The sequence below is a fragment of the Cyprinus carpio genome, chromosome B25 (genome assembly GCF_018340385.1).
Source record: "Cyprinus carpio isolate SPL01 chromosome B25, ASM1834038v1, whole genome shotgun sequence".
Taxonomy (NCBI): domain Eukaryota; kingdom Metazoa; phylum Chordata; class Actinopteri; order Cypriniformes; family Cyprinidae; genus Cyprinus; species Cyprinus carpio.
Window position 1 is genome coordinate 16,442,203 of NC_056621.1, and position 15,879 is coordinate 16,458,081.

The 15,879-nt window shown below is 36.1% G+C and overlaps 1 protein-coding gene and 1 pseudogene across 1 annotated transcript; one reads left to right on the forward strand and one right to left on the reverse strand.

The window, feature by feature from the left end:
- Positions 1-1,853: 1,853 nt before the first annotated feature.
- Positions 1,854-3,923, reverse strand: LOC109098550 (C2 calcium-dependent domain-containing protein 4C-like). The gene is made up of 2 exons (XM_019112140.2): positions 3,621-3,923; positions 1,854-3,508 (listed from the first exon to the last, which is right to left on the reverse strand). Exon 2 carries the CDS (start codon positions 3,475-3,477, stop codon positions 2,113-2,115), a length of 1,365 nt encoding a protein of 454 aa, XP_018967685.1. The 5' UTR covers positions 3,478-3,508; positions 3,621-3,923; the 3' UTR covers positions 1,854-2,112.
- A 5,278-nt stretch (positions 3,924-9,201) lies between these two features.
- Positions 9,202-15,879, forward strand: part of LOC109098077 — a 148,574-nt pseudogene continuing 141,896 nt past the window's right edge.

Consider the following 15,879-nt stretch of genomic DNA (forward strand, 5'->3'; position numbering starts at 1 on the left):
CAGATATGTGTAAACATGAATCATTTTGATAACATTGTCGTGAATTGCTAAGAAAATATGTTATTTTCACTTAGTGCAAATAGCCTATGCCTAAAAACAGAGAGGCGCCCAAGTTATACCTAGAGCAACCATCCAAAACTTGCAACATGCAACTACATAAAAATCTAGTTTAGAATGGTATTATTTAAATCATTTTAAATAATACATTTTATTATATAATTTTTAAGTAAACAACCCAAAAATATATGCAATATTTATCATTATGTATAGAGTTACATTTGGTAATTAATTACTTTCTAAACATGACTCTTCATTAGATTAGTTTAAATTAAATGATTCAAACTGTCATCCATGGCCATCTGTCAAAAGCATGTTATGAATATTCTCATGGTTATTGATATGTATGTTCTTCATGTATATGTTAAGAGGCTTGACTTCCCTCTTTCATTCATTTCCACTAATATCTCTCTCTCTCTGCGTACTGATATAATGAATAAGAGCGCACATAACCCAGAGCAGGCTGTATGTGGTTTTGTTTTCAAGTATTCCAGCACATGCATAAATGTGACAGTTTGGCCGGGAAGCACATGGCAAACCCATGTGCTTCAGGGTGTTATGTGATCAAAGTGCTTTGCGCAAAAAAGAGTGCTTTATATGCGCACTGAAGTAAAATGATCAGAGATGGACGAGTTTGACAAAACTTTATTATTCCTGGGTCTCTTACACTCTTAAAAATAAAGGAGCTTAAAATGTTCTTCACAGCGATGCCATAGAAGAACCATTTTTGGTTCCACAAAGAACCATTCAGTCATAGGTTCTATAAAGAACCATCTTTTTTTACCTTTTTATAATTTGAAGAACCTTCTTTTGCCACAAAAACCTTTTGTAAAACAGATAGGTTCTTCAGATGTTAAAGGTTTTTTATGGAACCATTTAGACAAAAACGTTCTTCTATGGCATCGTGAAGCACCTTTATTTTTAAGAGTGTACTGTATGTGATGTATTCTGTGACTGCTAACTAGAATTCTATTCAAGTTTTAATGGAGTGGGCTATTTTAAAGCGCAAACTGCATGTGAGGAAGAATTCCACTATTCTTCTCCCAAAAATGTTTTTTTTTTTTTCATCAGTGTACTCAGAAATCAATCTTTCAAATCAATCTGAAATCAGTTTAAGTCTTGAAATGGTTAAGATCAGGGGTTAAGTGATTTTTGATCCATGGAAAATCATAACCTTCCTTTTACTCATGCTAAATGCTTGTCTAGATGGCAAGCCTCGGCCTAGGCAGCAAGCCTGTTTGAAAAAAAGAAAAAAAAAGGAGCTAGTTTAATGAGAATGAGCCATCTCCTCCTCAAGTTACTCCGGGTATTTATAATCCCTGCAAAGGTCAGCAGGAAACAACAGGCTTAGTGGAAATCAGAGAAGGTGAGTTCTTTTGCAATCAGTGCGACTTGTTATTATTTACCTCCTCCAATGAAAGATCATGTTAATGGTAAGCCCCACCATTTACAGTAGGCATTACTGACGTCTCAAATGGCGCACTCTTTTAAGTTTAGCGATGTGGAAGGTGCTGTTACTGTAATCCCAACTACCATCCACCCCACTAACTTTTAATAAAAGATGCCTCTGTAAGGGGAAAAAAGGAAGCCATTGATTGATTTACTGGACATATGTTGCCTGAGGTAATAGTTAAAACAGCAGCCTCATTTGTCTGCCACAAGAGCAATTGTATAGTGATTTCTCCATAATTTGTATATTGCATTTAAAAATCTTGTTACATGTGAACGGCTACGTGTAAGAGTGTAGTGGAAATCAAGCCGCTCAAGATGAGACAAGGAAAAATGGAGGCCATTACGGAAGCTTTTAAGACTGCCGTGCTTTGATTCAGTCACAGCTGTTCTTATCATGAATAAAAGATTATTTGTTGACTAAATACCTAAAATCATGCTTCCCATCAAGAATAAAAGACCACAAGACTGATACAGTTTTTGTCGTTTAATAAAAAAGAAGTCTTTGGCAGATAAACAGATTTGGCAATAAATAACACTTCCTATAATATATACAAATACATGCATGCACGCACTCACACAAAATAAATTAAGCAATTGTTGGATTTATAATGTGACAATGCAAGTGAGAGGAAGATCACAGTTGCCCAAAATATAGTCTCTTTTCATGCTGGACATCTTGTTAACGACTTTGAATCGGAGCAACCTCTGGCAGAGATCATCCTCCGATATACTGTCAAAGAAAAAGTCCTCATTAAAGATCGGATTGCGGCTCTTCCTAATGACCGTGCTGCGCTGTTTCTGGACTTTTCCGGGCATTAGAGAGAGACTGACGCTGCAGTTAATGCTTTTAGGGTCCACCGACAGAGTGTACAGGCCTTCCGCACTTATGAGGCGGATACGCAGTCTCTGGTTTTCAGGGCAGTACTCCGCAGACAGCCGCAAGGTACCGTCCCTTCCTACAGGCACCAGATTCTCCTTCATCACCCTCTCCCGGTGCAGAACCAAGTCCATGGGGAAGATAGCCGGAGGTGCCAAGCTGAACCCACACGGGAGAGGTTCAACAAGGCCTTCGGATGCTCTTCTCATAATATTGGGGCTGTTGTCTGTGGAGCTACCCTCATCAGTCGATAGGGAATTGTTTCTGGACATGGCAACCTTCCGGAGGTTGCGGTAGTGAAGTTTCTCATAGTTAAGTGCTTTGAGGAGTGAGGGTTTTGGTGGGCATCTGTTCAGGAGAGGAGAACTGAAAGGGGAGGACTCTGCTGAGGAAGTGGTATCGCTATCTAGAGTTCCCTGTCGGTGCAAAGAGAAGCCTTTTGGAGAAACTCTAGAAGCAAGAGTATTTAGGCTGAAGGAAGAAGGGGAGGATGTAGATGGCAATATGGGGGAAGCTGATTTGGAGCAAGTGCTTGATCTACTGCGGGGAAGAACCAAGGGGATTCCACTCGAGTTGGGGTCGTTGTGGAAAAGGGACTCCTTTCTCCTGGTGTGGGGACTTTCAAGCAAGGTGCAAAAGCCATAGCAGGTTTGAGCTTTAGCTAAGTGGGGCAGGGACAGTGCAGCCTGGCTTTGAGGATCAGCATTGGTGGTTTCCTCATCACTACAGCCGTTTTCAAACGGCCCATCATCAACACTCTCCACCTGGATAATATGGTTATTGGAAAGCTCTCGGGCAATGACCTCCTTCTTTGGACTTCCTTTGTCACACAGAGACACTCGGATACATGGAGTTGGCCTCCCCTGCTCCATACTCTTGCCCTCCACTGGGGTTGAGATCTTGGGGGGAATGCAGAACTCGGGGATAGTGTCCGGGGTAATGATGTTTGGACACAGCAAGACTTTCTTGGCTTTGTCAATGGATGACTTGTCTCCGAACATGATGTCACCGATTTTGAAGCTGTATTCCGCTATGGGAAGTGGCAGGTTGGTCCTCTCGACGGACACTCGGATCTTCTCTACCACCCACATTGGAATTCCGTTTGGACTCAAAGTAGAAACTCTGCAAAAGTGGAAGGTTCTGCAGTTATAATACTGGTCCACTTAGATTTATTCCAAAATTGTGCAATAGTCGAAATGTCAAAAGTTCATCAAACATTTTGAAGGCTGCTTACCTTATGCACCTGGTTCTCCAGTGGAGGTCTTTAGCGTCTGTTTAGACAGGACTTTGTTCTACACACTGCATTAAACAGGGTCTTCAGGGTGATAGCCAAGACTCTCTAACCAGCAGGCTCAGACTCTCTCCTGTTAGACCAGCTTGTCATTGTGACACATGTGAAGGGCTCTTGGCCTTTTATAGAGAACAGCATTGTGGGTGGGGAGAAGGGCTATTTGAACACACCCTCGAGTGGTAAGAGAGGGCTGCCCTTCTCACAAGGCTACTGGTTCCTATAGAAATGTGCAAGCCATGACACTTTAATCTAAGCAACCCAACAGTGGGAAAGGTAAAGGCCAGTGTGATAAGAAAATTGCAATGAAATTCAATGCATTTGGTTGATAAAACAAAGCCATGTGTTTGTGTTTGATTTTCCATTACTCTGTGTGAGAATCGTGATGTTAGATGTGGGTTATAGGTTAGTAATGATGCACATCCAAATGCCTCTGGCATTTCTGATGCAAAGACGTCAATACTGGATATACCAGTGACAGAATACAGCCTTTGATGTATCTAGGTCAGCAAATATTAAGGTCTAAAGCAAATTTACTGAGCTTACAAACACTCATTTACAAGCTAGGTACAATAATATATAGTTGCATAAAACTCTAATGGAAAGGGGTCTGCTGATTGTAGGATTTGTGCAGGTTGTTGCTTAAAATGAAATGTTTTTTGGCCATTTTGCTATTTTTATTCAGAGATATTTTCATATCGGCTGAACTGCTGGTTAGTCCACATGCTGAAATATTTATATAGCAAAGATTAGCGACAACACTGTTTACTTCAGTCATTTTTTTCATGCACAAAATAAACGTTTACATGCACAATCTTACACTGAATATGCTTAATACTCGACAATGTGTATGGTCATGAAAACAAGAAAATGCAATGCAGAAATATAAAATAGTCTACCTTTGCAAGACATTGATGGAATAACAAATGCAGACATTTCAAAGATGCCCTCTTGTGGCAGGATACAAAACAGCTCTGCAAAATTTGAATGTTGGATTAGCTGTATAGTTCTCTAATACTCAATATTCTCATATATCTCTGAAATATCATATTAGTCGTGTTTCACCAGATATTTCCTAAATATTTGTTTTGATAAGATGTGTGCAGGGTAGTATTAGATTATGTACCTTTACATGGGTTATTTACAGTATCTCTCTCAAACTAGACAGCCTTCTAAGACGTCATGCTTGGTATATATGTCTTTGTTGACTGTTAGCTCATGGTCAAAGTTCAAGGGGGCATTGCAGTAACCTTAGAGAATCAGAGAGATTGTTCGACGTAATGATCCTAGAGTGTGGTGATGCTTCGCTGATGGTTTCTAAGAACTGTTGTGATCACACTGAGTAATATTTAAGGCCTTTAACAGCAGGAAAGGCTTACTCTAATGTTTGAAAAGCATGAAGTAAACAAGTGCTCCAATGCTGATAAAAGTTTTTAAACAGAACTTAGAAAGTCATTTAGAGATTACAAACAGCTGTACAGGAAATAACTGCCTTATAAATAGGATTGTGAGATCACACTGTGACATACCGCAGCAGAAGTCACCCCCTGCTGGTCCCACACCAGTTTGGTGGATTTAGCATTAGGGGGTCCCAAACTTTTAAGCCCGCGACCCCCATGATAAATGCGCTGCTGCCTCAAGTAACCAAACATCAGCTCCCTTTTTTTTGGAGCCTCCAAATGCAAAAAAAAAAAAAAAAAAAAAAAAAAAAACAAAATATTAAACAACAACAAAAAAACAACAAAAAACAAACATAAAAAAAAAAAAAAAAAAGCTGTGCTGTTTCCCGCGACCCCCATTATAAATGCGGCTGCTGCCCCGACCCCGCACCCCCCCCCCCTTTTTTTTGGAGCAAACAGCCGGATACGCTGTGTTGCTGCGCGTGATGTACGTACGTAACTTGATTGTGATTGACGCTGACGTAATGTAATGTCTGGGACAAAATTTTAATCCATTTTAGTGCATCAATAAAACAATAAATAAAATTTTTGAATTTTCAAATTAAACCATTTTACAAAATAAACAAAATAATTACAACAATAAAATTATTATTATTATTTTTGAAGAAAATAAAGAATTCTTATTTTTAACTACATAAAACAGAATTCTACTACAACAAAGAGTTTTACACGACAACATTTTCAGCCAAAAACGGGAAACTTTTTATACGTTTTGACTGTTTGTTTACACGACTACTGCGTTTTGCAGACTGCGTTTGGGGACTGAAAACGCATATTTTTGAAAACGGGTTTCAAAGTGCACGTTTTTGACTAAACCCACATCTATTCCTTTCAAACAAACGATACGGGATGCGTTTTGCAGAATCTTTTTTTGAAAAACACCCGAGACGATGTCGAAACGGTGATGTCATGCGCGTGCATAGTATGTGTTAGGTATGTAGACATGTGCAGTACATGTCGATTTTAAAGGAAAGTGCAAACAAACATACACAACAATGGCGGAGTATATGATACTGTCTTTGCTGCTCAAGAGTCTGCTAACGCTTCTTCAGCGAAGTGTGGATTTACTTCATCAATATTACAACCAACAGCGGAGACGTATCATATACAACATATAATCGTCACTTCCCTACAGATTTTGTTTTTTAACAAGATGACAGTGCCAACTACTGGCCCGGCATACGTAATACAGCATTTTTGGCCTTTTTCGTGGATATGTGTAAATGCAAATCTTTTGAAAACGTTGTGTATGTGAAACTTTTTAAAAACGCAAGGGAAAAAATTCAATTTTTGACTACATCGTTGTCGCGTAAACGTAGCCTTAGATCACATCGTACTTCTCAGAAAAGTTACGTTTTTGTACACCACACACCATTCACAGTTCTTCCTGTTTTTTTTTCTTCTTTTAAATGGGTCCCTTTGAGCAGCAGTTGGTTTTAATGATTATCATCATGGGTCACCATGTAATGAACACCATGTGTATAGGGTCACCTTTAAACGTGACCTCAGAATACCACCCTGAGAGCTATTTCACTATACTGCTTCAAAACAAACAAACAAACAAACAAAAAAATACATAGCCCATTAGAGGACAAGAAGGCCTCTAACAGTATAACATGAAAAACGGCAAGGTTTAAACCCTGCAGCTTTCAGTGTGAACACTAGAGGACAGCATCCTGTTAGTTATATGACTAAAGCTTATCCGTCAAAGGACACTTTGAGGTCACGAGGGCATGGAGATGAGCTGACTGCGCTGATGACTGGTCATGACTGCCTCTTTATTTACATTTCCTTTGTTCCGGTTAATCCATAATATATGCAGCAAAAGAAACAGCAATAATTACACAGTAGACTACTATATATTGGCAGTGTGTCAATACATTGTTGTGTATACGCCTGCATTTTCACACTATAACATTAATAATTTCAAATAAAATCTGTATAAATAAAATATTATAAATATAATATGTATGTATATGTAATACAATAAATATTAAAGTGTATGTGTGTGTCTGTGTGCATACCAATTAAATTTTAAAATATGTTATGTATGTATGTATATATGTTAAATACATGTTTGTGTTTTATACATATATTCATTTCAATAATTAAAAAATATACTATTTTAAAATATTATAAATATGTCACAATACATATTAAATAAAATTTATGAATGCGTGTGTTTTATTACTTTATTTTTACATTTAAACAAATTAGAACATCTTTAAAAATCTCCTTTATCAACTGATTCAGTGACAGATGCGTGTTATATATTGGTGTAAAAATAGAGTTCTTGGTGATTTCCTTTGGTCTGTCTGCGAGTACTACACACACACCTTTTAATTCTTTCTTTTTGCATTTGACAGTACATAACCTCTAATAATACATCTAATTTTCTGCTCTATTAGCCTCATTAGTGGTGCTTGCATATTCATCATGTACACAAGCAAGCAGCAGTTCAAGCTCCATCATCACGACAACACTATCAGTTACAGCCAGGGTTCCAGATGAGCTACAGTGCGTGCACACACACACACACACACACACACACACACACACACACACACACACACACAAACACACACACAGACAAACCAACTGAAATCAAATCAGAGCTTATATATGACTCTACGCTTCAGGAGAAATACTCAATACATACTTCATAACGTCCCAGACCGGTCACTGCAGTAAAGGTCACACTGTGTACAAGACAGACTGCAGACAGACGTCTGTGAAGCCTTCCGGGACCGGCCTATAAATGTTTGATGACAGCTCTCTCTGAGTATCACTAACATATGGAACCTGAGCATCTCTCTGAAAAAGACAACTGACTCCCAGCCTGTTTTTAACATTTGAGTTGTGAATCCAACACTCAAATGTTAAGTTAAGTACATTTAATAAGAACATTATCTCAGGCTGAGACAACATATCTAGCCTCAGTAATGGAGCTTTTAGCTTTTATTAAAAAAAAAAAAAAACCTATCAGTAGGTAATATCATGTAATATCAGTAATACACAATTAGATTTTTACTACACACTGTAAAATCATGGTTTTCTAAGGTTGCATAAATAAAGCAAATATTATTGGAGTATGTTTTACAAAAAAATACAAATAAAAAATACTGTTTCTTTCTACCAAAAAAAAAAAGAAAAAGAAAGAAAGAAAAAGTAAAATTTTGTACTTTAAAATGTCATGTTTAATTCAGTGTGTTACTTGCCATTTCTATGTCATTATGTGTGAAAATTACTAGCAATCTCTGAGTGAGAATTTCAGTGCAGACGGAATGATATTTTTCTGGTTTTGGCCAATTTGAGAAAATCATGGACTGCTAAAAAAAGAAATGGAAATTATTTTGTGCATTATTTCCTAGGTAAGGGTGTAGATTCTTTTTTTCTTTCTTTTTTCTTTCTTTCTTTCTTTCTTTCTTTCTTTCTTTATTATTTATTTGTGTGTGTAAATATTGTGTGAAATATTTCTATTTTTATATATTTATCTAATTTGCTATTACTAAATTATATTGTACATTTTATGTATCAATTTTATTACCTACAAAATAAAATATTTATATATTTTATTTAATTTATAATATATATTTAGTTCAGATGGACTGATATTTAGCCTTTCTGAGAATATCAGCATCTGCTGAAAATAGAGATGAAAGATATTTTGCATTATTTTTGCAGTTTCAAATTTCGTTTACAAGTGTGTAAACATATTGTGCAAACTTTTTTTGGTACATATTGTGTAAACTATTTTTTTAATGCAACGATTATTAATTTGCTACGATTGAATTATAGATTTTACATTTGTAAAATATATTTCTACATAAACTGTGTATTATGTATGTATGCACACACACCCATATGATTTTGTTATCTTGCTTTTGTCCATTATATTACTATTATTCCTGCTTCTTCACTATGCACATTTAAAGGTCCAGGTTTTGAGATCCACACAAGTTTCGCTCGCATACACACACTGATGCACGTCTTTAGTTTATTATCTGGGTGTGTAACGCTGATAGTAAGCAACGAATCGTTCAATAATCGCACTTGAGCTGAAGGACTTATCTCAACATCCTATCTCCTCGATGGGGGACCCTAGTAACAAGAGGGGCGGGGCTTCGTGTTCCAGAGGCAGGACCGCAGCTCGGCTCGCGCTGCCTCTAAATCAACTCAATCATCTCTCGCGCACGAGAGTGCTGGCTGCCTTTCAGGTGAGAAATCCTGATATTTAGCTTTTTCTGTTATTTGTAAATGAGTCGTTTTGAGGCGACGCAGGTGTAGTTCCTCTTTCGGTCGGAGTTCAAGCCGCTTTGGTGTTGATTTATGGTGGACGTGTAATGATGGAGCCGAATGAATGGGCGGTGTTGAGTCTCGAGCGGCGTGCTGTTTGAATTCTGCGATCTGTCAGTGAATTTGAAGCCGCTGATTTATTCTTTCTCGCATGTGAGTGCATGGAGCGTGCATATTGATAATCTGTCATGATTTCGCCTGCTGGCATTTTTAATATGTTATTCTGGTAAATTCAAGGATAATTTCAGCTATTCTAGGTGCATGGAGAGTTGCTTGACACAGTTTTACCTTTTCTGAATATATTGTTGGAAGTCACGGTGATTTTGGGATTCATGGAGTCCCACAGCGTTTTGACATCGAGGAACGGGGCGCGTAGCCTCCCTCTCACGGATGATGGATGGATATCTTTGGAAATTATATACGGCCTTTTTACATGCAAGGTGCCAGCGCAAGCTGTTTGCAAATGACTTAAATGTATCGATGTGAACGAATCGGTTTTTTAATTATTATTATTATTCGGACCTGTTCAGTGAACCGATTCACAAAACTGTTCTTAATGATTCGGTCTCGAGTGAACAACTCGTCGACTTTCTGAACCCAGAACCGTGGCTGACTTTAGCATACTGGTGTTTTTATTTATGGCATATCTTTACTGTATACAGCATACAACGAGTAGTATGTTAATCTTACGTTCTGTTCGAATTCAGTGCGTTTATTTCGAATATGATCGAGTCGCAGCGATCCGGGTTAACTACTCGTTTAACAGAACCGTTTGATTCGAACACGTTCGATTCGTAATGAGTCGAAATCCCATGAGTGTGCTGATTGGGTGAGATGATTTTGGAGAGAACCAAGAATTTGACTGATTGGGCGAAACGTAAGTTACTTGAATAAGAGAATAACAGACATATGCAAAATGACATAAAATGCGAAATAGCTTACACCTGGTTTTATTAAAGTATATGTAAATGCAATTATGATTGGGATTTAAAAGAGTTATTATCTATTTATTATTTTATTTTTATTATCTAAATAATGGAGTTTCAATCTTTTAGATGTCACAGACCCCCAGATATGATCATCTTAATGCCAGGGCCCCGTCCTAAAATTTAAAAGACAACTCTATGTGAAAAATTAATATTATTTAAAAATATTTGAATAGTATTTAGTAGGGGTGTGACGAGACACGAGACTGGGTTCATGAGAACGAGACGAGACGAGATTTTTAGACTTTTTAAAAAGAAATCCTCATTGACTAAATATATAGGGGAAAGTAGGGTTTTATTCAACTGAAAAACACAAAATGCAAAAAATTTAGAAGCATTTTGAAATCAACATGTGCTTTATGAAATTAAACTTCTATTATATATCTACATAATATAATATATCTATTATATACAGCAATAAACAACCTGTAAACTAGAGCTGCACAATTCTGGATAAATTGAGATGTATTTTTATATATAAATTAGAGATCACGATTATCTCACAATTCTGAAGAAAAAAAAAGATTAGAAAACTAAACAAAATAAAATAATTTACTAGTTGTTTTGACAAAATGTTCATTGCTTAAGTCCTAATATATTAATTAAATATATTAATTTAAAAAAAAATTCAGTCAGTGTCTCAATTCATAAAGACTTGCTTCATTATTAGAACCTCCTGAATGAATGATTCAATGACACATACTTTTTTTAAACAGGCAGATGTCGCCACCTCCTGGCGGAAGAGGATAAGCGTTACAATACACACGTGTTTAGATAATTCGTTTTGAACGCTACTGTAGAGAGTAAGTGTTTATACCCAAACTATAAACTTTTATCCAAGTACTTATGTTAATTAAATGTCTGTAACACAGAAATAATGATTTTTTTGTGTTGCTCTTTCTGGATCGGCAGCGGCCTGAATGATTCATTAACACGGGCAGCGACAAAACGTGCTCTCACGCTCCACGGACACTCACGATGTGAAACAGTCGTAATAGACATAGCTGAATCGTTGTCTTTCAGGAATAAGATTGCGTGTGTGTTTGAATTGAGATCGCGATCTTTAAACGATTAATTGTGCAACTCTAATGTAAACTGCAAATTGTTTTGCGAGGATATCGCCACGTTCTTGCGAGACCAGACAGATCTCGCGGGACACATCGGATCTCGCGAGACCTCGTACCACGAGATCTCGTCACATCCCTAGTATTTAGTTTCTGTTATGTTACATTACCGTTTTTTCTACTCACTACTGTACTGTTTTATTTTTTATGTATTCATTTATATTATAATTTACATTTATAATTTATAATATTTTTAAAGTCAATGTATTTATTTAGGTTTATCTCATTTTCCCCTAAACTTCCTCTAAACCAAAGTACAAAAGCGGAACAAAAAAATGAAATGACAATAAATAACATTAGTGATAAAACGTAAAAAAAATAAATAAAATCAGATTTTTTTTTTAAAATCCAATTTAGCGTACCTAATTTTTTTTAGTTAAATAGGCCACGCCTTTAATATTTTGTCAGCTTCAGCCCTTTTAGCCCATGTTGAATTCGAAATCAACGCGTCTTTGATCATTTTCACATTGACATTACATTACATGTTGAGACTACATGTATGGTGAATTTGGTAGGGATCAGGCAAAAAAAAAAAAAAAAAAAAAAAAGTAATTTGCAAAGGTAGTTGTTTTTTGTTTTTATGTAATATCCCTGATGGAATGCGTGTCTTGAAGCTATAATGTTGTATCAAGAAGATGGCTCTTGGTAATTTGTAGATTAATTGTACTGCGGTTACATCAAACTATCCTTTTAGCCCAATAGCTACTTGATTGCAAGTGCATCTTAACAAACATTGTTGTGATAAGCCAGGAAAGCTAAGCAGGTAACAGATACATCACAAGATGATGCATTGAACCCTCACTTCAAAATGCATTCTTGCCTACAACATAAGTCATATTTTCTTTAGAGTTGCACTCACATCTTTTTTTCAGCAAGCAATATCAAAGCATCACACACTATACACACTTTAATGGCAGTCTTCTCCACAGTTAATAGCCTGAAATGGATTATTGTCTTAGGTAATCACACATAAGTGGATATATGGACTGTGTGCAAGTCATATCCATATATAAGGCAGTTCAGGCTCTTTGAAGAAATCCGTGTTTTCCTCCAGTGCCGCGTCACACCCCTTGCAATCTGTACTTCAAAGATATGACAGCTCATAATGTATGAATGTACGTTACCTTAGAGCAGTGCATATCAGTATATAAGAGACTGAACTAGCAAAGCCAGAGGCATCAATAGATCTGGATTTGATCATTTGGTGCGATCAATAGAGTTTAAATGTAAACCAAATGATTGAAAGTGCATTTCACTTCTTCATCACCACCATCTCATGCGTCACATGAGGCAGGATGGCGCATACAGTGTGACTGTGACACAAATAATATGCACTTTGACCTAGTTTTAACAATCTATTAAGATAGTCAATCAATCATGCCCCTATTGCTACCAGCTTGGTTGCTTTTTAAAAAACAACCGGGTTTGTGTTGACCTGAAATGCATTAACATTCACATTTATTTAGCATAAATTGCATTTAAATTTTTGAATCTGTGTTAGTTGATACACTGAGGATGGCCGTCGTCACTATGCAAGGAAAAGGAAATTAGCACGGCTGTTTTGACAGGAAAAAGGAATGTGTCTGTATGCGCTGGACTTTGTCACAGTCATATGAGGTCAAGCTGCTGACCTTTTAGTATTATATTTTGTTCTTAATGAGATACATTAATTTTTATTAATGTAATAAAAATCCATCTATCTATCTATCTATCTATCTATCTATCTATCTATCTATCTATCTATCTATCTATCTATCAAATCTTATGATTATTGAGATATTATCTGATTTGAACAGTTATTTTTCTGTTGCTTTCATTTGGTGAATGATTCCTAAAGAAATAAATTACCCACATTTTATTTATATATTTATTTGTTTGTATCAGCTGATATTGCATATTTAATTCTTTATGCTCATTTCTCTATTTTTATCATTTAGTTTGCCATCATCTTGTGCTAACTAGATTAAGTTAATTTAATTAGTTAACGCCGTTAACTATTGTTATGTTTAGAAAATCTCAAAATGATTATCCATTTTTCTTACAGTACAATATAATATTGTGACGCCTAAATGCAGTTTTAGATTTTAAGCTCTTAAAATTATTATTTCAGTTTTCCATGTCTTTTTACTTTGTTTAGAAAATTGTATTTGAATGAGTCCATGAATGAGATTATTTCTGGGCACAATAGTCTAATTTGGTTGCATCCTTCTGATTCATGAAGTCTGACTGGTGAAAAGGCCTCTGGTACTCTAAGATGACACGAGAAAGGATGTGTGTTTTTGTGATGAAAGGGCACGATGGGAATTAAAATGCATGATTAATGGACAGAGAGCTTGATGGTAAAGGTTATTGCTTATTATGTGTATTGATTATTTTCAGCCTCTTTTTTTTCAGCTGGGTGATGTAAAGATGTGGTGAGCATCAACTGTATCTTTGGGGAACATTTGTTGTTATTTAGCCTATATCTCTCAAAATTGCTTGTATGACCACTTTGTGTATCTAGAGTATATCATTCAGTTACATCCATATTCTTGCTGTTGGTTTTTCAAAAAATGGTCAGTTTGCCAAGTGAAATGTAGGAAATCATGCTTGAAATTACTAGTTGGTCATGCTCTTTGCATTAAACTGAAATCTTATTCAATTTATGAAACTTTACATTTTTTTCCCATATCATCGGGAAGGAGATAATACAGCTAACACCTGCTTTCCTCTGGCTGTATATCCCATATGTGAGGTTATAATTAGCTCTCGCTCTAAGTGTCACAATCTGGGATGCAGCTTTTTGCTTGCCAACTACATCTGATAAAATCTATGGTACTAGTGACACCACACGCAGAGGACAAAACGAGAATAAAATGGAGGGGAATGGGAAGAAGCAATCAGCTGAAAATGTAAATTCATCTCAGAATCTCTATCACCCAAGAAACAAATAAAGAAAAATATTTCAGACAAGATGCCGCAATTTCTGTGCTAGTGTACAAGAATATCTCATGAGAGTTGACTAATTGACTGATAGTCCAACAACTGACTAGTCGAATAGTGAGAAGTATAGGGCACTATGAAATCAGTCTTATTTTTTTTCTCAAACTCAGTTTTATTTTTATGAAATGATTTCCATTAATTTTATGGATTCCATTTTAATTGTTTAATAATCAAATGCATTTCTAATTAATTGATTTTATAACAAATTATTTATTATTTTCTTTCTTTTTTCAGAAATACTGTGTTGTGGATTAACATTTTTCTTCTAAATAAATTCTGGTAAATTATTTTTCTGGTAAATATTCATTTAAAAAATAATATTTTAATTAGGGCTGGACAATATATCGAACGATATGATCATGCGCATCTCGTCAGTAAAGCCGGTTCCATCGCTATATCGAGTTATTATTCACCTGCTTTCAAATGGAGGAGCTGCTGGACAGTTCTGGAAGCTGTCATTATCAAAGGCGACTCTTCAATAATGAACTCGATTTCTTCAACTACGTTAAACCAAACTTTTAGGCCGCGATTTACCGGCTTTAATCATGGAACCAGAATATGATGAACATGCTATGACGATAGGAGCTGCCATTGAACAAGAAGAAGAATATGATGATATTATTTTGCTTATTGAACAAGAAGAAGAATATGATGATAGGCCTAGTTCTTCTCAAAAGATATGGTAAAATGCTCCTAAAATGACTCTTAGGGCAGTTCTAGAAATTGTTTATGTGTTCATGTATGATTCAGCGATTCCGTCTGTGTCGTGGGAATCATAGGGCCCTATATAGGGCAGTTTGTCATTTTTTTTGTATTTTAATTTTTAGTTTTAATATTATAGCTTGCTATCATTTAGACAGGTTACACAGTAAAACTCCTTTACATCTTTAAGTTTAACTTTAAGCCCAGAGAACTGTTGCTTGAATGCTAAGTCTGAGCATTTCAATTTAATCTGACTGACGAATTCTGTAGTGCCCCATTAATAATGTATTGATTGACTGAGAAAAAGTACTGTGAAAGCAGCACTTTCAAGATGCTGGAAAAACTTGTAGCAGCAACCAACTTCATTCTGAACTCCTCTGAAACTGGTATGAGGTAATATGATTGGGTAATTAATGTGAGTCATATCAGCTTACCTCTTGTACATTCTACCTACGTATTTTCCCAAAGAGTGTAATTAAAATCATGCTTTCTGAATGTGTTTCTTTTTTTTTTTTTCAGTTGGATCATGGGCCTGCTGTTAAGTAGGTCATTATCAAATGGCTTTGGATTACATTGGGCCATTATGTCTTGGGATATTTGGGCTGTCCTCCAAAATTGAAATAGTGAAAAGGCAGGAGATTGTTGTTTGACTGTT